The following is a 23,664-nucleotide window of genomic DNA, read 5'->3' as shown; positions in this document are numbered from 1 at the left end:
TTCCATTGTTGATCGGACTGGAGGAGAAGCCTAATTAATGTGTGAGATTTCACATTTAATAAGCACCTACAATGTGTTTACTGCAAGGAGAAAAACACAAGGGCACCTGGAGCACTACTTACAGGCTGCGGGCCCTTAAAGGGACAGCGCTCCTTTTTCACATATGGGTTTGGCCAAGATGGGAGCTCCAGTCAGGGGATTGAACATGCCAAGCGGAGAACTCAATCCATTTGCTTTGGCATCTTGGCCGGAACTCAAGAGTTGTAGATTTGAAAGTTTTTTTTTTAAGCCATATTTTTTTTTCTCTTTAATTTGTTCATTAAGCACAAAGGTCTGAATTCAGTCCACTCTTGTGTATGACTGACAAATAAACATTCCTCCCACAAATGGTAAAACAAACCCATGAACAGTGAGTACATTTAGGTGATTGCTAAACTAGAATTTGTAATTCAATGTTATCTCAAAGAATGTTTCTGAAAAACAAACACTGACACTTGCTTGTGAGTCGCCAAGGACAAATATTGATTAATCCTGGATAAAGTCTTATTGATGAGATTGAATGTTTCTTAAAAATACACTGGTCAGAAGAACCTTGTACAATCTGTTCAAACCTTTTGATGGCAACGCCGGTTCTAGTGTGGTGATGGGATGGGGTGGGGGGTGGGGGGGGTTGGGGTAGCAACCGTGTGTGCCAAACAGTTTACACTCCTTTTTCAGTTGTTTGTATGCTACAGTGTAGTCCATAAGTATTTTGACTATGACAGTTTTCGTTGTTTTAGCTCTGCACTCCAGCACATTGGATTTGAAATGAAACCATGAATATGAGGTTAAAGTGACTTGATTGACGGTTTTTTCGGTGATCCATATTGGAATTACAGCCTTTTATTTTATACAAATGCTCAGTTATGTTAATGTGGTCAGAAGTTTATTATCAGACTGTGATTGGTCTTTTTCTTTGTTATTTTCCCCAGCTCCTCCTCTATTTGGTCATTATTGTTAAGGATGCGTATACTGCACATCTTTAACTAGCCTACATCATATCCAAATTATTTACTACTGTACAGCATGCAACTGCATACAGGGTTTCCTGCTAAACAAGGTATCACTTTGATTATCTGCTTATAACATGACAAATTTTTAGTAGTTTTGTGCTCTCAGAACGATAAATCATAACATGAAACCATAGAACACAACTTCATATTACTGGTAAATAATAACAAAATTTGACAACTCCAATTATGTTTGTGGCAGTTTTCCCCGTTTGTCACAGTGAGAGCGTAGCAGCAGGAAGCAGCCCAAATAAGCTGGACACTCTCTTGTTGTTCAAAGTAATATAAAGTTACAGTATTTCTCTCTAATGCCATCCTCTACTCTCAAAAGAATAACTAGAATCATTGAACACACCTTCATATTAATAATAACAAAATTCAATATTTACATGTACTTCTCCATATGTTCAAAGACTCTAAAGCATGGCCTGATGTATGCAAGATGGCGGCACAGTGGAATGGCCGTCCATAAAAGGGACTGGATATACATCACTGTCAATCACTGAAAGCTACTACACTACTACACTGAACCTCTCTACTGCTTTATCCATTAAAAGAAGAAAGCACTTTACAAACCAAGGTAATGCCTATATTTTTTGTATGTATTTCCTTGTATCTGATTGTATCTTGTTAAATTATTCTATTCGCTATTTTGAACAGAGCACTTTGACTGGCTAAGCCTCCTGAACAGAGAAAGAGTAAGAAATAAAGTGACCAATAAAAAAAAAACTTGAATAATTGTAGCATTTTTTCAAACGGTGGATCAAAATAATTGATTATTTAAAGTGAATGGTTTGGGAGGGGGCAGAGCAAAAGTTTGGGAGGGTGGGCATTGCCCCCCTGCCCCTGCCTCCAAGCCTTGTTTGATAGTCTCAAGATTGCAAGTTCTTCTTATAAGGTCATTTAATGCCACTTATATTGAAATCACATTCTGATTCTTAGTGGTTTCTGCTGAGTGGTGTTTCCGGTCCATGCTTGGTTCTGCGAATGCCATCCTTGTGTTTATGTGAAGAACTGTCCACTGCATTGCGCCATCTTGTCAGAATAAGGCAGGGGTCTCAAATTCCAGTCCTGTAGGCCCGTGGTGTCTGCTGGTTTTCCTTTCAACCAGTAGCCAATTTAGGCCTTGGAAACAAGGTGTGCAGACTCCTTAACTAATCAGTGACTTTGATTAAGCACTTAAGTGCAAGAACACATCAAAAACTAGCAGGCACAGCAGCCATCCAAGGATTTGAAATGAGTGAGTTTTGTGACAAACTTACTTGTATGAATGCTACAGTATGTAATGTGTAGACATCAGGAATCCTGCTGGCTTGTTTCAAACTGTAATGCAGAATTATCTATGTATTACACTGTCACCTTTATCCATAACATTATATGTATTTACCTGTAATCCACCTGCACTGTTAAGTGTGATATATAATATATAATTAAATGTGAGAAGCAGAGCTGTAGATTATAAGTAGACGAGGAACAGGAATGATTAGGAGTATGGAAACATATCCATGGCAAAATTAAAATACATATCGGCGATTACATTTCATTTTCATTTGATGTACCCAAAAACCATGACATAATTCAAATGAAAATGCAAAAGCTTGCTCTGTGCTTTCATTTTCAAGTTCACGTATCTGACAATTAAAATTTTTTAATGCAAAGTCCATTTCATATGCAATTTATCTCGCCCTCTACGACACAACCCTGCCATTATGTGCCCTTACGTGCTTTTAAAAAGTAAGTTGCTAACAATTTACTACGTTGAAACAACAACAACTGAAGCACTCTGGCAACCCCCACAAGTTTCCATACTGTTCTGCCTGCACGCGACAATCCTTGTAGTCTCAATATAGCAACTTGTTATCAAATTACTTTTTTAAAGCACGTAACGGCTTCTAAATTCATGGTTGAGATATTAATGGGCGTAATTTATCACCTAAAACAAAACACGATACTCCCTTTGGCTTACGTTAACCACAGACCTTATTTTCGGTAGAAAACGAAATCCCTGTGGGGGGGAAATGCATTGGAAATCTGCCGAGGGAACCCATGGCGGAAGAAACTTCAGTTGGCCTAGAAAAAGACATCATTACTGTAACACTTTATTATGTCTTGGGTTTTGTCAAGGTTAATTGCCGATTTGCATTTTAATTTTGGAGCGGACATGCTTTCATACAGGGGTAGGCCTACACTTTGAAGGTTTCAAGGCTGAGACAAGACAAAAGTTCCCCCTCTGGTGCAGGCTGATTTATTCGGAACCGCGGAAGGATAGCAAAGAAACATAAAAACAGACGCATTAAAAACGCGAATAAAATAAAACGTTTTGCGGTAAACATCTCTGAAACCACGAGAAGCAGCTCTGTAGCTGCAGTGCACGTGCGACGTCAATTAGAAATAAAAGCCCCTTCTCCGGTTCCAGCTCTCCTCGCACTTAAGTTTTCTGAAATAAATGCGCACCGCTAATGCACTACATTTACAAGCACTCAGTGTGCAAGAGGAGAGAAAAACACGCGAAAAAGAGAACAGCACTTCAGGAGCCGGGCGGAAGTTCCGACGTCTTTCCAGAAAAAAGATTTCCCATAACAGCAGCCTCCTGGAGTCCTGTCAGTTGGTTCTTCTCTTCAACACGTGACAGCTGACACATAACTGACTTGGGTCGAGAAGCCAACTGGCGCAATATTATTCGTTTCCGCTGAGTACGAGGCCACAGTTTGTTTTATCGGTTATTCTACTATGACAGGACTACCCGATAAATAAAATCAGTTTTCAGATGTTTGTGCTTTTTCAATTCATGTAAAATGCAGGAACCTATGCAATATTATTTCCCCCATGACTTGTAATTAAAGATGGTCAAAGAGCACTGAATGAAATTAAACATGCAGTAGGCTATGGTTTAACTTTCAGGGCTATTGGCACTGAGTCATTATTAACAGAGAAAGAGATTAGAGCTTGGTTTGTTTACCTGTAACGTTTTATGTTGGGGCGCTTAGAATATTCTAAGATCTGAAGGTCTGGAAATGCACACCCCAAGACACTGGCCCATTCTTCTTTTAATTAATGCCTTTATATTTCTTTATTTATTTGATCTGTGAAGACAAGTTTGAAAACAAAACTCAAAAAGAGGAGGTGGACACCTTTGCCATTCAGATCACATACAAGAATATCTGCTTTTATCAAACATTGAGCCCTCTAGATGTAATATACAGTGAAGGACAAATACAAATTTGGCAGTTCTACTAAGGTACATGGATAAAGTACCTAGAACTGGATGTAAGAATTTCCACCACCCTTGGAGAGACATTGAAGCAGAAAGGGTTTTTTGACAATGCACCTTTTTTTTTAGCACTTACATTTTTCTCCCAAGAGTGGGTGGAATTCTTATATCCACAGAAACGGAGGTGATAAGGAAGATGGTGGGGAGTGGGAGAGAGCGAGAGAGCGAGAGCGTCTCTTGGCAAAGCATTTTTTGCTATCAACATTAGATCATAATTTATAGCGCCTTCCAGCTGAGATGGTGCTAATAGGGTAATAATGGTGCATTTCTTTTAGAGGCTGCCTAACGCATGCTACTTCAGGATGCTACGCTGCAGCAGTGTAGCTAGAAATGTTCCTATAGTTGGGCTGCATATAACTGGGTGCGCCAGAACTACCTAAGTGGGCATTCACTATTGGGTGAGGTGGTCCAGCCAAGATAAATGGGCGGGGCAGAATACTATTTAGATGGGCGTGGCCCGCTCAGGGTCCACCTGCCCCTGTGCAGCCATTGCCCTGAGGTAGAAAACATGGGCCGTATGCATATTGCGAAACCTCCTGTCTCTTGCTGCCAGGATCCTTGTTTATCACTTTACAAAACGATGCATTGCCATGCCAAACATTGGTTTGACTTGGCAATAGAGTTCTACATTAAAAACCATATATTTACGTCTTGCTGATGTTAATACCACTTACCATTATGTACTCAGATTCCTGGTCTTACCACGGGAGTATTCACAGCGCCCATGTGGAGACATGGATATTGGAATTCTGTATAATGGCACTGAGATTGTTGTCTGGCAATATGGCTACTGCTATTGCTTCATTTCAGTGAGTAGAAGGAGACGGTCCGACAATCATTTCCTCATGTCACGTTCACAAACAATTTCACCATTTCTATTAGGGGCAATTATTCTCCTAAAAGAATCGACACTGACAGTACCCATGTTTTGTTTTTGTTTCTTGCACAGTAGATTAAAACCATGATGTTTTTTTTTTTAAGAAAATCTAAGCAAGGGCTCTCGTTCAGTTTGCAAATCTGGAGCCTGCCTGGTCAAGCATGTATTCCCCCGTGACTTGTAACTTGACACTGGTAGCAAATATCTGTGCGGCTTTAGCTTTTGAACTGAAGCCGCGTTCCTGCCGACCTCTTTTTCTGTGCTGTTGTAAATCGATAAGCACCTTTCTCAAAAAACGCAACGCGCCCACGTGACTGCTAATGACCAAATGCACATCGCTCCCCGACATGCAGTTCTCCAATCTGCCTCCACTGATGTGCTTCTTGCAGAACACTACTAGCCGTTGCATTAGCGTGCGCAGTGGTCTTATCATTGTTTATTCATGAACTTTCTTTCTTAGTGTTGCTTCAGAGAATCGTTTTCCTCAAAAACCCGACGAGCGTTGGCGCGCGCGCTCGTGCCGCTTGGCCCGTTTGTGCGATCGTCCCGGCCTCGGACACGCGACGAGTCGTCCCCGGGTTTGGTATTCAAATGTTTTTTTTCTCATTTAAATGTCAAGCTCCGATTGAGATATCCAAAGTGAATGATAATTGCGCGGTCAACTCCCGCGAAAGTGCTTCATTTTCAGCGCAAGCTTACATGGGCAGCTTTTAAATGTGATCGAGGGCCTCGCACACCTGTGTCCTGTCAGTGCTGCAGCTGAGAGGAAATGATGACTCCACTAAACCGCTGGGATTTTTTTTTTAACACGGGGGGAAAAACTAAATTGTATACATTACATTTTTTCTGCACATTTGAACACCCGATCCTGTAGCCCTGTGTCATTGCCGATTTGGGAAAGGGGCCTGGTAGCGCCTGCGTCCTCTCAAACCCGTGCGGCCAGCTGTCTGCGTTTTTTACCGCGCTGTAGTCCGCCAGTCCTCCGCCGCTGCTGCAGGTGAACTGCAGGTGCTCGATCGACCAGGTCGGTCGATGTTGGGTCACCTGGGACGGGCACAGGCCATGTTGGGCACCAATGTTCAGCGCTTGGGGGCCTTTCTAAATATTGTCCCGGGGTACAGAAACCTCTCAAAGTTGGGGGTGTTTTCTCACTGTGCCACACTGTACTGGACTGTTGGACTACATTGCTTTAGTCTGTCTTTGCACTCTCATCCAGAGCGACTTACACAGCTTTTGCATTTTTATTTACATAGTATTCATCCATACAAATCAGGTTAAAATGCCTTGACCAAGGGCACAATGGCACTGCCCTGCCTGTGGTCCGAACCTGCAGCCTTCGTGTTACAAGCCCAGCTCCCTGACCACTATTCTACGCTGCCACGCTAGCATTTCCTCAGCAGCTTCGGCTTAGACCTCACCGTTACCCCAGCGATCCTTTCCATGTGTAATGGTCTTAATCAAAAGGGAAATGGTCCAGGAAGGGTCACGCGATGTGAAGGGAATGTTAAAGGAGTGTGTTTGGGAACCGGCAGGTCTGTGTGTCGGTGGGAAAGGAAAGGCTGCCAGTTCCTTTAAAAAAGAAAAAAAGAAAAAAAGAAGAACTTAGGCCTCAAGGAGCCGCACTTGAAATTGGACTGAAATGAGCTCGCTTCGCCGATCGCCGGAGCTCTTATCCTCTGCGGGGAACCGCACCATCACTGTGCATTACGGATGCATTACGAGCGCGGCGCCCAGCTGTGGGTCTGTCTGTGCCCGCGTTGCTTCTCCGTTTCATTCCCAAAGCTGTCGCCACAAATGAGAATCGGGTTGTCAGCTGAGCCACCAATCACAGCCGTTTTAACTGGTTAGAAATGGCTGCATTTGCTGAGTTTCCGATCAAATGTAATTTGTTAAACAGTAAATGATAATCAGCATGCACAAGTACACCAGATAAAATGAAGCAGGGCAAATGATTCTTGGAAAAGTGACCATGGCTGTGTATTTACTGTGGGTGGACATCAAGAATGGTCCTGCAAAGTATAAACTAATCACTCTCCCCATTCAAAAGCCCATTTATCACTGTCATGCTAATGCTCAGACAAAATGGCTATCTGAAACATTAATGTCCAAGATGTAAACAAAGGTTTGTGAGACGCTGCCTGACATAATTTGCTTTCCAAACCGACGTACAGAATATTTCAAGAGACTCTTGTGGCCAGAATTCTTTAGAAAAAATTGACAACTCCAGTATGTAGAGGACTTCTGGAAAGGCCAGTGCCAAACTGTTACAAACCGCTATTTCTGTGGTCTTGGTAGAGCTGACTTTGTAGTGCTGATGGGTAACGTAGGTGATCCAGATTGTGGTGCTGATGGGTAATGTAGGCAATCCGGATTGTAATACTCTCTGTACTACCTCACAACTGACTGCATTACCAGGGCGACGTTGTCCCTTTTAGCAGCACAGCCGAGAGGGCGGACTTATTCAACTTTCTGTGCTAGGCCTTCTCTTCTCTTTTTCTTTTTTTCTTTTGCTGGAACCAGCAGCTGTGCTGATTGACATTGCTGGCAGGTTTTTGTGACCCATTTAAATGCTGGCTCTTCAGTGGAGGAGGAAAGGAGGGATGAATAAGAAATGTGGATGGGAGATTTCTTCCTGCGGTGTCTGTTTCTCCACCACTTGAAAATGTACGAGTAGCGTATTTGTTGTGAGTTTAAACATGTTGTTTAGAAGACTTAGACAGACAGGGCTGTTTTGTGAATAAATTGACAAATTGAGGCACTATCTATTTCACAAAATCGCACGTTTATAAGTTCACGGATATATAGTTTGAGATCTCTCCTCATGCATTGCTGTGACTTCTCTGAGGTAAAGCAAAATACCAAATTTGTGATCATAATATATATTTCCAACTTTCGAGACTGAACTGGAAGTAACAATGGATTTGTAAAACATTAAAACATCTTTAAAATGATGCATTTTGTCGTGTGGTCTTTCACTAGGTAAAAGCATTCCGCTATTAAAAACTATTCTGCTCTGTAAATGTGCAAGACTTACACTCTCTTGAGCTACAAGAATGAACATGTAAACTGTCCTTCTGTCTGTAGGATGTACAATAGTTACTGGCTCTTCTGTAATACTGTATGGACTGTAGGGTGTAAATTATCATTAGCTGTCCAGTAGCTCTGTGTGGACTGTAGGGTGTAAAATTGTCATTGGCTGTCTTGTAGCACTGTGTAGCCTGTTGGGTGCTTGGGAGAATGTGGTCTGTTGGGTGTTTGGGAGTATACAGTCTGCTGGGTGTTTGGGAGAGTGTGGTCTGTTGGGTGTTTGGGAGTGTGTAGCCTGTTGGGTGTTTGGGAGTGTGTAGCCTGTTGGGTGTTTGGGAGAGTGTGTTCTGTTGGGTGTTTGGGAGAGTGTAGTCTGTTGGCTGTTTGGGAGAGTGTAGCCTGTTGGGTGTTTGGGAGAGTGTAGCCTGTTGGGTGTTTGGGAGTGTGTGGTCTGTTGGGTGTTTGGGAGAGTGTAGCCTGTTGGGTGTTTGGGAGTGTGCAGTCTGCTGGGTGTTGGGAGTGTGCAGTCTGTTGGGTGTTCGGGAAGTGGTGCTCTTAGGCTGCAGAGTCTCTGTATGGGTTTGGGCAGCAAAGTTTAATGATTCCAAAAAAGGTAGAACAGGGGGATAAGATGGATAGGAGGATGGATGGATGAATAAGTAAATACATTAATGCTTTGTAAATCCTACAAAATTCCTTCCTGTACTCTCGCACAGAACGTTTCTGTGCCCTTACAAGGAGATGTTCTCTTGTACCTGTTAATCATGCTCTTATTTTTAGGATCTGGGCTCCATCTGCAGTGTCTGTTTAAATATATCTCGGGTCAAACATAATGAAATTGGAAAATGGGGGGTGGGCAAGGCGCTGAGAGTGGTCGGAGTCCCAGATTATTGCGCTCGTATTTTGACAGCGATTAGCCGGGCGGCCTTTTCCAGTGGAGTCGCAGGTGGCCGCTTCCCCCGCCGCCTCGTCCCTCTGGTCCTCGGCGCCGTTCGCGGACGCGCCTCTGAAAACGGCGGTTCGCCGTGTGCGCGCCGCGGTGAGGAGAGAGCGGAGACGGGCGCGTGCGGAATGGAAACGTCTAATTTGCGCTCCCCTGCCCTCGCTGCTCCAGAGATCCTGGCAGCCTAATTGCAGTGCTTTGCTGTCGCATGCGCCCGACAATGCCTTAAAAAGCCTGTTAGAAATAAGGGCCGTGAGAGAGGCAGTGGACCCTCTTCTGGCAGAAATGGCCCAGAACTGACCTCAGAGTACAAAGGAGTTCTGGGAGACTAATGAGGGAGATGGATAGATAGATTTCCTTGGAACAAAACGGAGCACAGGGCTGTTTCTAAACCCCAGTACCGTATTTGGAAAGGCACAGGTAATGCACTGTGTACGAACATTTTTACCAAGGATATTCTGATGATATTCTGCAGATGAGAAAATAACAGAAAAACTGAGAATTTAATGGGGGGGGGGGCTTACATGCATTCTTGATATATTGACAGATTCATATTAAATAACAGCGCAAGATGATGTTAAACTCTAATGTGTCAGGTGTGATGTAAGCAACAGGGACTACCTACAGTATCTCACTCTCTCCCCCCCCTCTCTCTCTCTCTCTCTCTCCCTCTCCCTCCCTCCCTCCCTCTCTCTCTCTCTCTCTCTCTCTCTCTCTCAGGTGTAATGAGCGTGCTGGGCATGGGCAGATGATGGATGTGGAGACGTCGTACTCTGAGTTCATCACCTGCGATCGCACAGGTCGCAGGAACGCCGTGCCGGACATTAAGGAGGAGGGGACAGTCGTGGGCACCAGTGAACTGACCAAAGACATGGCCCAGATGAACCTGGAGACTGCCGGTAAGCGCTGGCCGTCGGCACTGCAGGGGATGGGAGCGGTGCTCCTACTCCTGCTGAGCCGCTCCGGGTCTTACTGAAAGCAGGCTGTGTGCTGAGTGGAACTCTGCCAGTCACAGTGCTCACCTGCATCTAGTAAAACCTGGAATGGCTCCAAGTGCTATTCATTAGGTGTGCTATCTATATCCGTGCTGTGCATTGTGGGTAAGCTGATATGATGCTTATAAATATATAAGACCGGGGAGGGCTCCTAATTGGCTTAGTCAGCAAAGGTGGTTGGTTGCAAGTTATTAAATGCTATGACTTGTCCGCAGCAGTCGGGTACGTTTGGCTTTCTCCTGTTACGGACAAGGTGGGTTTACACGGCTAATGTGGTTCAGAAGCAAAAGAGAAAGAGAGTTATTTGTCCTGTTAGAAATAATCATAGTATGTTAAAAAACCAGAGTTATGTGTAAAGTGTCGGTATCTTGTAAGGCTAATTTAAAGTCCTCTAAGATGTGAGAGCCTTTTTCCATTTCCAAAAGGCTACTTGCTGCCAAGCTGACTTAAGTCCAGCTCATATTTTTTGTCAGATTCGTGACGTGCTCCTGGACACTCGAGTGTGAAAGTTTTTGTTTATAATAGCCTTGTGTCGAGTTGAACAATCGGAGAACAATTGGTCCTTGTTAGCCCTTCCTCTTCTCGCGTGATTAATTTTTGTTTTGTTGAAGGGGGTCCCCCGGGGTCAAATGTGATTTCGGGTACTCCGTGTATGTTATCAGCTGGTCTGTTGGCTCCTGCTTCCTAAGAACTTTTCATTTGCATGGGAATGGCCCTGTCTGTTCCACAAGAGGAATCGCTTGAAGGAAAACTCCACACCTGCACACGACTAACCATTCTTTTATTTAATAATTTTACAGGAAAGGTATTGTTTATGTGAGACTTATGGGAAAATATCCTATGATGTCATTTTTCCTATGATGTCATTTTTCTTCTGAGCTGTTTGGAAATGCAGACTGGCCTTTTGTTACGCAAATTCCCTGGAACTGAAAGGAATGTTTGTGATCTCTCCGCTCCGTAGAACTTTAAACAATAGGACCTTTTGCATCACGGAATCTGTGAAGCATTTTCCCACATTCCCTAGTTCACTGAACTATGACCACAAATGAGAATCTATAGAACTGCAGTTAACTGGTTTCCAAAATTTTATAGCCCACGACCGACTTTATAATAATAATAATGATAACAATAATAACATAACTTTGTTTATATAGCACCTTTCATACAAAAAATGTGGCCAAGAGCACTTCATATTCAGGACTGAAAAGTTTGAGCTACTGCATTTTCTGTAACCTGCCTCTTAAGCAGTAGCTTAATGTACATTCATGTATGAAATGCAAATGTTTTTAAAGGGGCAGTTCATCCAGAAATGAAAGTATGTTTCCACTTACCCCAGGGTACTATCTATCCATTCAGATTTTCGCTGAGATTCTGTTATTTTTGAGAGTTTTCTGGATGCAGTTCACCTTGATGCAGTGGACCTCTATTGACCCCTATTTTTACGGCTCTCAGTGCGCTGAAAATGTACATTTTAAAAACTCAACAGCGACTTTTCCATATATAATGCCATGGTGACTCACAAACATCCACAGAACTTAATTTGTGCAGTATCATCGAGAACTACTACTCGAAGTATATCCACTGTGTTCTAGACTTTATATACTTACTTTATTAAAGCACTTAACTGCTTCGAAATTCATGGAGGAGCTATTAATGGGTGTAATTTTGGTCGTAGAATACAACATAAATTACACCTGTTAATATCTCAACCGTGAATTTCGAAGCCGATGTGCTTTAATAAAGTTGCCTAAGTCGCTAACAAGTTGCTATATGGAAACCACAACAAACGGACTTTTTTCGGATATACACAGTTGGCGTACTTCGGCAAAAGTCATTCTCGATGAAACCGTGCACGGATCAAGTTCCGTGGATGTTTGTGAGTGACCGTTATATTTGGAAAGTTGTTGTTGTTGAATTTTTAAAATGTTCATTTTCGGTGCATCGAGAGCCACAGAATCGCGGGTCAGTAGAGGACTGTTGTGTCGAGGGGAACTGCACCTGCATCATTTTTGGGTGAACTGCCAGAAGAAATGCATGTAGTCTGTGACAGGTGCAGTGTGTGTAACTATTGCGACTGGTATGATTGTTTATGGAAAGTGTATGATACGATATTGCAACACATCCCCTCTCACCACCCGCACACAGTCCTGGAAATGCTTCTCGAATCACCGCGCTCACTGGCTCCCAAGTTCTCTCCGTCTTTCAATATTTTTCTGTTGGATTTTCTTTGTATAGCGCTTTTTACAGAGGGGTCATCACAAAGCAGGTTTACAGGGGTCGGGGGGTGAACATTAAGGTTTGTCTCTGAGGTTTGTCGCCTGAGGTTTGTCGCCGTTGGTGACGGTAGCTTCTGGTGATGCGCTACAGAATAGAACATCTGTTGCCTCCATACCGAAGCTTGGTCACACCTCAGTAAATATTCAATCAATACAAATTCATGAAATTCTTGCGAACACTTGACACCTCCTCGTTTCGCAGGGAAAAGGCTGTGCTGTCGTGACACAGACTCAGTTGTGCGGTGATGCGATTTTGGTGTCGCGACACGATCCCAAGCATGCGGTAATGCAGTTTCCATATGAAAACACAAAATCAGGCGTGTGGTGACAAAAGTTTTCCATGTCACGACACAACGTCAAGCGTGCGGTGATGCGGTGTTCTGTGTCGCAACACAGACTCAACACCGTTTTCATTTCGCGTGGTTCGTTAACCCCTTGGATCTTGAAATTCAGTGCAGTCTAATGTTTGCATTATATGCGTCTCTCGGAATCATTTGCATCTTACAATTTGTTTAGCTCTGCAGCCCTGGGTGGTTAAAATCACTGAGCTAAGCTAAGCTAAGCTGGAGCCTAATATCTGAATCACGTATTAGCTGCCCCAAGGTGTGTCTTTTGCCAAGCAAGGCTTGAAAAACTATGAACCAAATTGTATGTTCAGATTTGTTGTGTTTTTCACCGGTAAAAAAAGCATTCTTCTCTATTTCGTAATTTCTCAGAACACACTAAATCCCGGAGACCTAATAACAGTGTAAAGCGTGGGTATTCATTTCACTCATTTCATTTCTCTGAATATCAGTAAGGCCAAGCCAGCTCGCTTGCCCACTCTGCTACAGTGAGTATGCTTGTTCCCTGCCTGTTCCCTGCTAATCAGGACATGGCTTATCTATTCATGTTGCTGCTCTGTTTCCTGAAATAGGTCTGAGAACCCATCATTACCATTACTCTTGTCACATGAGGATGCTCTCCAAAAAGGGGCAGAGGCTTTCTGTAAAACAAACTTGTACAAATGTACCGTGCATATAATTGGATTTTGCAATTCGCTGTCATTTCTCGGGGAAGATGAAGAGGGAGAAATCAGTGCGTCCTTGTGTACTGATTCCAAGGGAACATATTTAGGTGGATATACAGTATAAGCTGCTTGAAAGCCAGTAGCTCCTAGCGGGCACATCCAACCGAACACTTTCTCAGGGGTTCATTTACTTATCCTGGCTCCTTGGTGCCGTTTTTTAAAGGGTTGTGGTGGAGTCACCGAGCTCTGATTGGCTGTGTCTTTCAGAGGGGGAGGGATCCGCGGCGTCGCCGCCCCCGGAGGACGACGGGTCCGGGAGCCAGGAGGCCGAAGCAGGCGGGGGCCCCTCCTAAACCGGGGAGGCCTGCCACGTCCCGAGTCGTCCCCCAACACACCCCCTTCTCCCCCCCCCCTCCTCCTCCCCTCGACGCAGCCCGTCCAGATGGGCGCGGGGAGACGCAGTACCACACACACAGACTGGGGCCAGTGTGGCTGGATTATATTTTCTATTTCGGTAACCGCCAGGGGACGGTCCCCGGACAACACCGCAGAACTGAAAAAAAAAACAGACGAGGTTTGACAAAAAAGAGAAAGAGAAATGTCATAAACGCTCCGCGGCGAATCCTGTTTTTCCTTGTGGTTTTGGCGCCCTTGCCCGGGTGCTTTTTCTGTCTCCGCCACCTGCTGCTTAGCGTCAGTGTTTTCCCCCCACAGGACGGCGGCCATCTTGGATTCAGCACTCGCGGGGCCTTCCTCTACTCTGCACCGTTACAGGGGGCAGCCCTAATCTGATCACACGCAATCAAGCACAGGAATACCAAAATGAATGAAGACCAGATGAAGTCCTAATTTTGTATATACGCCATATATATATATACACATACACTTCTGTTTGTTTTTAGGTCCGATCTGGATGCAGTTTTTTTTTTTTTTGGATCTGCTTTCTACTATCAGATACGTTTGGTTGGCATTTAAATGTAATGTATGGGATGGTATTTATTTTGTTTTTTTTCCCTCAGATGTTTGTATTAGGAATTTTGAATAAGTAATAAAAATACATATATGTGTGTCCAGAGAAATGTACAGTATTGGTTGGTGTCATGTTGTTTTATTATTTTTTTTTGCGTGAAGTCTTTTTCATCTTTGTGATTCTCACTAGTGAAAGCTTTCATGGCAGGTTCATGTGCATTCACGATATGGATGCCCTGGGAATTCATTCATCCATATTCCAAAGGGGCGTGGTTGAAGACAGCATATCCATGGCTTGCAATCCAAACAGAACTGCAACCTGCTGATTGCAACCAAAAGTAGAGTGGATGAAAGGAGCACTAGAGCTGAATATCTGGTTAGCATTTGGGATACCTGTGGTATTCCTGGGTAGTAATTCTGGGTTCAGATGACCTGTGCTGCCTGTTAATATTACGTTGCTGTGAATCATAACAGGATGGCAGAAATTGGCACTTTAGTCTTAAAAGTAGCATGCAGCGGATTGAACAACTGACAAAATGGAATCCTACGTGTAGTGCGCGTAGATCTATTAGTAGAGCATCTCTTGCGGCCAACTTTGGGCACACCGCAGGCCTTCCGGACTATTCCGTGAGTAACACAACCCTGTTGCGTGCTGCGGAAGTCCGATGAGGGACGGGGGAACAGCCTGTCGCAGGCTCTCCTCTGAAACCCACACCGGCGGCGTCACAGAAACCGCGTTCTCCGGGAAACGTGTCGATTTTCATGGCTTGGAGCCGAGCAGATATGGAGCTCTCCTTTGACCTAGCCTCCGGTAACGTAGCCAGAAACGAGCGAGCGAAGCCGGGTCTGTCTCAGGTGGCCGAGCAGCGCGAGAGGAAACCCGAGCGGGTGTGGTCAGGGGGGCGGGGCAGGTGAGCGTGAGTGCTCTGCACTGTGGTCCTGTCATTCCACAGGTGCATTACCACACCACCCCCTGCCCGTGATCTCTGGAAGTGTAAACACATTGTTTAACTCCTGTGACATAATGCACCAGGTGTCACATGATTGACTTCTATTTGAATTTGAATTTGAATGTGAATAGTCCACCACAGGCCATGTTTATGCTAGTGCTAGGAGGCACTCTACTGTCCATCCTGGTCTCCCACCTGACGTTTACCCACTGTCTTAACAAACTGTGGTTCACAAGGACTTTTATTTATTTTTTCTCCCCACGAAATAATTCACTTTTCCAAAGATTATTGTTATTTTTTATAGGTTATAGTTTAAATCAGTAAAATCTTCTTCTAAGCAGGTGATCAACTGTGCAATTAACATTTTCATGCATCTTATGAATATTCATGAAGGAGAGTAACAACTGACACTTCCATATCAGGACCTGGCCATCTGGTTACCATAAAGAATTTGTGACTTTGGCCTCAGTTTTTGCGGGCTGCCATTTTGCAGGCAGGGGCCATCCACGATTGGTCGATGGTTGGCCTCTTACATAAAGTCCACCCCTTCGTGCTCCTTGGCCACTCCTCCGCAGTGGCAGGTGGCTTGTAGTGGTGGGGGAAATTTCACTTTTCTTCACAGGTATCAAAATGCTTGCGACAGTTTTCAGGTAAAATGGAGGTGAAATGCAGTCTTATTTGCTCAAACCTTTTGTATGTAGGCTCCAGGGTATAAAATCTTTCTATTCCTCACTCCTCCTCCTCCCCCCTCCACAACTGCCCCCTCCCCATCTACCCATGTAGTCTGTGGAAATGTCAAACTAAATGCTCTTCTTTTCTTTAAACGGACTGAAACAGAAACTGTTTTGCGTCTGAAGGGAGAACAATGGATTATTAGTGCCAGGCGAGATCTGAGATCAAACGCTCCTCGAAACTACAAATTACTTTCTAATTTAGTGGCTTTTGTGTTGATGCCGAACAAAGGACTGTTGATCTTGATTAGACCTCAACAAGAAAATGTCTGTACCTCCGATTTCATTTTGTTTACTGCTGTTAACAGCTAAGCATATAGAACCTTGAACAAAAGGAGGTTGATTCATATGGCATAGGCAGACAATTGCCTGTAGCCTTGTGGATCAAAGGGCCTTGGGAAATTATTATTCTTTTTAAAAAATGTGGCTTTCTCTACCATTGTCAGTCGTGTTGTCCCCAAAACATATTGTTTCATACAGGACTGAAAAGAGGAGATTCCGAGCTCCCCCAACCTACAGAAACATTAAAAAGCGAACTGTAGTCACTTTTGCTTCCAGACATTCAGTCGCAAACATGGCATGAGAAATGTTTAATAACTTAAAGAGATATTTCACTTTGGTATATATATTTTGTGGAGCATAACCCATTGTATTTGCATGGCATGAATACGTGGCATAGCTCAGGAGGTAAGACCGATTGTCTGGCAGTCGGAGGGTTGCCGGTTCAGACCCCGCCCTGGGCGTGTCGAAGTGTCCCTGAGCAAGACACCTAACCCCTAAACTGCTCTGGCGAATGAGAGGCATCAATTGTAAAGCGCTTTGGATAAAAGCGCTATATGAATGCAGTCCATTTACCATATGAATGCAGTCCATTTACATGAACACTCGCAACATCAGCTGTCCCTACTGACCATTCACAGCATTGCTGTTTTGCCCAGTTGTCCGGCTCCCAAATCACTCTCATTCATTTTCAGGACCTTGCCAAAATGAATAGTTATGAAGCGCTAACTAACAAAGGATGATAATAGATTGAAAAAGGATCATACAAGTGTCAAAGGTTCTCTGTTTTTTGAAAAAAATATCAGATGTATTTTCAATGTTTTAGTGCCCTGTACAAAAACACATTATGCACATGGGCACGTGCATTTAAAAAAAATCTAACTACGGCTTGCTCTATTTCCATGCAGTAGCCAATCTGAAAATAGTTCCTCCATTTATAGCACACCGAAACCAGAAAACATTTTGGCTTAGAAAAAAAACAGAACTTTTGACATTAGTACGCTCTTTTAGTGATCTATTATCCTCCATAATTTATTGCTTTATTAATTTCGGCAAGGTCTCAAAAATAAAAAATAAATGGGAGTAAATCGGGAGCTGGACAACTGGGAGGAACTGTAAGGGTCAGCAGGGTCAGCTGATGTTGCTAGTATACAAGCTATGCTAAAACAATAGAGTAAGCTTCACAACATTACTGGCGTTACACAAAAGTACAAAATGTTCCTTTAATATTCAAGCTGGCATGTGTATTGGGGCGGCAGGTATGCCATCCTGCCAAGTTACGGCTTGGTGGGTCGGCATGATCCATTCAGAGTTTGGCAGTTTTACAGGGTTTCCGACAGAAATAACCACAATGATCGCAGACTCTTCTGTGCTTTCTGACCTCATGTCAACAGACAACTCACAAACAGCTTCACATGTCCACACATTAAAACTCCAAACTTAGAGGGAATTCTGCATTTTTTCCTTCTTCTATTTCCTGATGATTACATCATCACGAATGCTCCAGGCCCACAAAGAATACTACATTTCACTACATCAGCCAATAAAAAACATTGTATACACATGCAAATTTGACATATAGAGAAGTACACACATTTAGAAAAATAAATAAATAAATCGCAGCCCCCACTGCTAGGTTGCTAGTAGCTCACTGGCAATGCGATTGTCTATAAGATCTTCACACGCGCGAGAGGCACGGGTTCAAATCCCACCTCGGACTCAGGTGACTCTCTTATCTGATGAAAAACACGTTTTCAGCGTACAAAAAAATGACAAGTTACTCACACATAAAGGACTGTCCATAAGTCATTCATTCAATCTGCAAAATCTAGGCATGCCATTAAAAGTATTGATATCAAAACTTTGCCAGATTACTGTATATGAAGCAATATTGGCTATCTTACCTCACACAAATTTAACGAGCTGTATTCCAAAGCAATGCTACCCAATGTTTCTTAAATTGTTTCAATTAACTTGGCCCTGTGTTTGTTAAAAGTAGTTATCAGTATAGGTATGGGGAATGCCACCCCACCAAGCCATAATTTGGCGGGATGGCATGCCTGCCATCCCAATTACTTGTTAGACTGGCTTACTTGCTAACTAATAATTGCCTAAAAATTTTTAACTATTGCCTTTGAAATCCATTCTCTGTCATTTTGACACTCTTTAAACCTACCGTCTTTAAAAGAATGAGCAAATGACAACATTAAAGAACATCCAGTTTTTTTCGGTTTTGGCATTTTGACCGAGTTTAACATTAACTACCTGGGTAACGAGTTGACAGTGAGTGTTTAACGTTAGTATATCCCCCCCCAACCACCCCCCCCCCCCCACACACACACACACACACAAACACTTGTGGACTTTGGACTCCCCCCCACAGAGAATAGAGGAGTGTTTGGGATTGAAATAAATAACATTATAGTTACAAACTATTTCTTGCCTTGATTTCACTAGCCATGACTGTGTTAAGCAAAGTGAAAAAGGGCCTCACTTTTGTCTTTGCCCCTGGCTTGATTTGATAATATAATGTTGTGTAATATTACTAAGATATATTTTAAATGATCATTCTCTTAATTTTATATATAAATCTATGGCCTGTGTTAATGTGACTAGAAAGAAAAAGACAACGTTTTTTGAGAAGCAAAAAGGTTTTATATTAAAAGAATTAATCGAAGTACAGTACTCTCATTGTTCAGTGATTTTCAGTTTGGAGGCACTCCAAACTGTTTCCCAGACATCACATCATTAAAAAATTTTTAAACTTTATTTAAAAAGACACAATTTCCAAATTAGTCAAAAGCAACACAATGAAAATCAAAACATCTGAATATAAAAGGTATTTTGTATATGGAATCTATTTAAAAGAATTCTGTAAGACATAAATTGGCATATGCATGTTATAAGCCCAGGTACGTTTTGTCACATGTCAAGTTGTGACATGTCAAGTGACAAGTTTGCCACCTAATGTGCACTTAAGGTAGTACAACAACAAGGATGATAACAGTTTTGGTGTAGTACAAGTTTTCCTGATATGTCATTTAAGTTTGACAAAAGTTTAAAAAAACAATGGCAGTCCCTTGGGATTCATAGATCTTGACCCATGATGCTGTTTCCTCACTGGCTGCAAACATGATTTTAGGACATTCACTGTATTCTATCAATACAACCCAAATAAGACCACGAGTAGGCTGAAGTCCAGTAATGACAATGGAGGATAATTCAAATCTTAACATTGATCATATTCATAAAATCAAATATTATCAGATAGCTCCTTCATGATTCAAGAATTTAATACATTCTTATTTCAAAATTTCTCATTCATTTGTTGTTCATTCCATGCTTTCACTAAAATCAACCACTCTTAATTAAAAAGAAGTAACCCCAACCCTGTTCTGTTTTTTTTTTTTTTTTGTGGTGCCTTTCAGCACTGAAGTGATTAATCTGTGTTGATTACACACACCTGCTTCCAAGGTGTAAACTGGCTGCCACAGCCCCCCAGGACTGGAACGAGCCTCAGATTTGACATGTGGTTGCTGAAGTCAGTGATAATTCCCACGTGTCTAACTGCAAATCTAAACAAAACTGAGAAAATGACGAATTCATTGCTTAATTAGATTAGGACAATTTGTCTGTAGCTCTAGTGTAATATGGCATAAGGCAGGGGCCACCAGCTCTGGTCCTTGAGATCAGCAGAGTCTGTTGGTGTTTGTTTATATGAAGAAAGCAGATGAGATTTTGCTGAGTAATCGGTTGTTTTAATTCATTATGTGCTGAGAGACAAAGAGTCCAGCTGACCTTGTGGGAGCCATGGGGACAATGATGGGAACCCCACTGTCATAAATGTGTCTGTGTGTGCGTGTGTGTGTGTGTGCGTGTGCGTGTGTGTGTGCGCGTGTGTGCATGTACGGTTTTGTGGACAGGAGCTCCTTCCTCAGTCCTTATAAAGTGAGGTTATGTGTTGTTCACAAAGCAGCGGTCCAGCCATTAAAAAGGAGGCAGGGCTTTAAAAAGTTAAAGCAGCTCATTTTAGCCTAAAGTTATGGAAGCAGAGAGCTGGATTTATACACAGTAAAAAGCACCACTCTGGGTACTAAGGGCCGAGCTTGAGGTGGGGTCTGGATCTCGAAATCAATTCACTACATCATGGACCTGTTACTACTGAACCTTCCAGACTTTCCCACCCCCCCCTGCCAAAATGAGCCCAGTTTTAACAGCTTTCAAAAGCTTGCTTATTAAAAAATATAACTCAGTCTGCTGGCACAGAGCCTGAGTCCTCCCAGTCATTCTTAAAAAAACAATTTTTCATAACCTAGATTACCAGGATACCATTTTCTTTTTGTCTTTTTTTTTTCCTTTTTAAAGGCTTTCTGGAAAATGTCCACTGTGAAGCACAATGTAACGCTGGCTGTAAATGTCACGGTACTAAATAAAGTTTGACTAGGAGGACTTTATCTGCACTGGAGAAGCTCAGCATTGTTCTGTTAAGTCTTATTCATCGAGGACAAATGCGTTGGAAGAAGCTGTTAACAAGTTAAGGTGAATAAGTGAATCGGCCTATAAGCATGTATATGTGCCTTAAAATAAGACAACATACTTTATAAGAACATGCACTATGAAAAGCAGAGCAATGGTAATATAAAGAAAGGATTCAACATACTTTATAACTAGAACTGAGTACACTATGTAAACGTCATGAGCATATGTGTAATATAATGAAATGGATTTGTTATTATATTTAATATGTTGTCTATTGATTCCGATTTCCACGTTTATGTATTTAACTAATAATTATTCGGCAAATTAATTGAATCATTGGATTTTGTTATTTTTTTCATTTGATGAGTTTATATGTCCACCATTTGTTTATGTATTTTTAAAAATCCTAAAAATCTCTCAAAACATTTTGTCAGGTTAGTTCTCATTCTCCAGGCATTAATTTCCAGTAATTTCTGTGAAATTTGCCTTCAGGAAAAAAGTTTCAAATCAGAGCACAGGAAATGAAAAGAAGAGGGAAAGGGGGGGGGGGCTGACATTACAACAATGAGGAAGAGCAAAAGAATCAGGTGGAGTGCAGGACCCCATCTGGATTGAGAAGGGGTCTGGAAATTATGCAAACAAGGTGTGTGGAATGTATGGATGAACGGTAAACAAAGATGGCTGCCAATTAAAATGCAACTGCATGCTTGATTCAGTTAATTTGCACAAGGATGCACTGCTTCATGTCTGGAAAATGGTGGCATAACTCTACATTGACATTCATTATGAGCCCTGTATGAATTGTATCTCGACATGTTTTATTGTTATTGCTGTGGATATACTTGCATATATGCATATATGGATATATATTGTGGCAGACGGCAGGGAGAGGTGAGGGGAGTGGTAATAGAGGGCAGATACGTTGCAGCCCCTGGTGGCCCCTGGTACGAGAACACATGCAGGAGGCACAGGAGGCCCAAGCGCGGGTGTACAACAGAGGGGCGCAACGAAGAGACTTCCAGCCAGACGACAAAGTGTTGGTGTTGGTCCCCACCACAGAATGTAAGTTTTTGGCCCGATGGAACGGGCCATATGAGGTCCTTGAGAAGGTGGGTGAAGTTAATTATAGGGTCAGACAGCCGGGGCGTAGGCATCTGACCCAGATTTACCATGTGAATTTGTTGAAAAAATGGAATGCACGTGAGGTACTCTACTCTATTCCCCCGAGGAAGGCTACTACAGAGACCAAGCCTGTGGAGGTGCCACTGGGGGAGCAGCTGAGCCAAGCACAGAAGCAGGAGCTGAGGGAGTTGGTCGGCCAGAACCAGGATGTGTTCTCCAGTGATCTGTTACAGCACTGCATCATCACTGAACCTGGGAAAAAGGTGAAATTGAGACCCTACCGCATACCAGAAGCGAGGAGAGACGCCATAAGAGACAAGGTAAAAATGATGTTGGAAGCAGGAATCATCGAAGAGTCGAATAGTGAGTGGTGCAGCCCCATAATGTTGGTGCCGAAACCAGACGGCACCATTCGCTTCTGTAATGATTTTAGAAAATTGAATGAAATTTCAAAGTTCGATGCCTACCCGATGCCCCGAATTGATGAACTAATTGAATGGCTGGGGACCGCCCGGTTTATCAGCACACTTGACCTGACAAAGGGTTATTGGCAGGTGTCCTTAGCTCCCGAGGCGCGGGAGAAAACTGCTTTTGCCACCCCTGACGGGCTGTTCCACTACAGGAAGCTGCCCTTTGGATTGCACGGGGCCCCACCCACCTTACAGAGGTTGATGGATCAGGTTCTCCGTCCCCATCGTGAGTATGCCGCGGCCTACCTTGACGATATTGTAATCCATGGGAACGAGTGGGAGATCCACCTAAACCAGGTGAATGCGGTTTTACAGGCCTTAAGGGGGGCGGGGCTAACAGCTAACCCAAAAAAATGTTGACTCGGCCTACGGGAGGCTGAGTACCTGGGGTACACGATCGGGAGGGGATGTGTAAAACCCCAGGTGAAGAAAGTGGAGGCGATCCGGGACTGACCACGCCCCCTCACCAAGAAGCAAGTATGCACGTTTGTGGGGTTGACGAGCTACTTCCGAAGATTTGTTCCCAACTTTGCCTCCCGAGCCAGCCCCCTGACAGACCTGACCAGGAGCCATCTGCCCACCCAGGTGATATGGACCGAGGAGGCGGAGGCCTTCCAGGACTTAAAGGGAGCACTGTGTTCTGGACCCGTGCTGGTGACCCCAAACTTCTCCAAACCACTGGTGGTGCAGACCGATGCGTCCGAAACAGGGGTGGGGGCCATCCTATCACAGCTACAAGAAGGTGAGGAACACTCTGTCGTATACATTAGCCGGAAGCTGTTACCGCGGGAGCAAAGATATTCCACGGTGGAGAAAGAATGTCTAGCGATCAAGTGGGCCCTGGAAACGCTGAAATATGACTTATTGGGACGGCACTTCACCCTCGTAACGGACCATGCACCACTGGTTTGGATGTCACGTAATAGGGACAGTAACGCCCGGGTCACCCGCTGGTTCCTATCCTTACAGCCCTTTGCGTTCTCTGTCATCCACAGATCAGGTGCAGCCCATGGAAATGCCGATGCCCTCTCCAGGAAGGATGCTCTAGGGAGCTGGACCGCCCCTCCCTCCCGGTCGGAGCTGAGGGGGGGGGTGTGTGGCAGACGGCAGAGAGAGGTGAGGGGAGTGGTAATAGAGGGCAGATACGTTGCAGCCAGCTGGCTCCACCCCCGAGCCTTATATGGACTTCCTGCCCCAACGAGGCAATCCTGGACTTA

At 43.6% G+C, this 23,664-nt stretch overlaps 1 protein-coding gene across 2 annotated transcripts in view; it reads left to right on the top strand.

The window, feature by feature from the left end:
* Positions 1–14,535, top strand: part of pkig (protein kinase (cAMP-dependent, catalytic) inhibitor gamma) — a 39,860-nt gene extending 25,325 nt beyond the window's left edge. Inside the window, exons 2-4 of one of the 2 annotated variants that reach the window (XM_064299479.1) lie at positions 1,463–1,629; positions 9,888–10,066; positions 13,715–14,535. In XM_064299479.1, coding sequence (XP_064155549.1) covers positions 9,916–10,066; positions 13,715–13,800 — 237 coding nt within the window. In that variant the 5' untranslated portion in view covers positions 1,463–1,629; positions 9,888–9,915 and the 3' untranslated portion in view covers positions 13,801–14,535. The remainder of the gene's footprint in view (positions 1–1,462; positions 1,630–9,887; positions 10,067–13,714) is intronic. The other variant, XM_064299478.1, reaches the window with a different exon arrangement.
* The last annotated feature ends 9,129 nt before the right edge of the window (positions 14,536–23,664 follow it).

The sequence above is a fragment of the Anguilla rostrata genome, chromosome 11 (genome assembly GCF_018555375.3).
Source record: "Anguilla rostrata isolate EN2019 chromosome 11, ASM1855537v3, whole genome shotgun sequence".
NCBI classification, from domain to species: domain Eukaryota; kingdom Metazoa; phylum Chordata; class Actinopteri; order Anguilliformes; family Anguillidae; genus Anguilla; species Anguilla rostrata.
The sequence above is the reverse complement of the archived record's forward strand: the minus strand, read 5'-3'. Positions and strand labels throughout refer to the sequence as shown.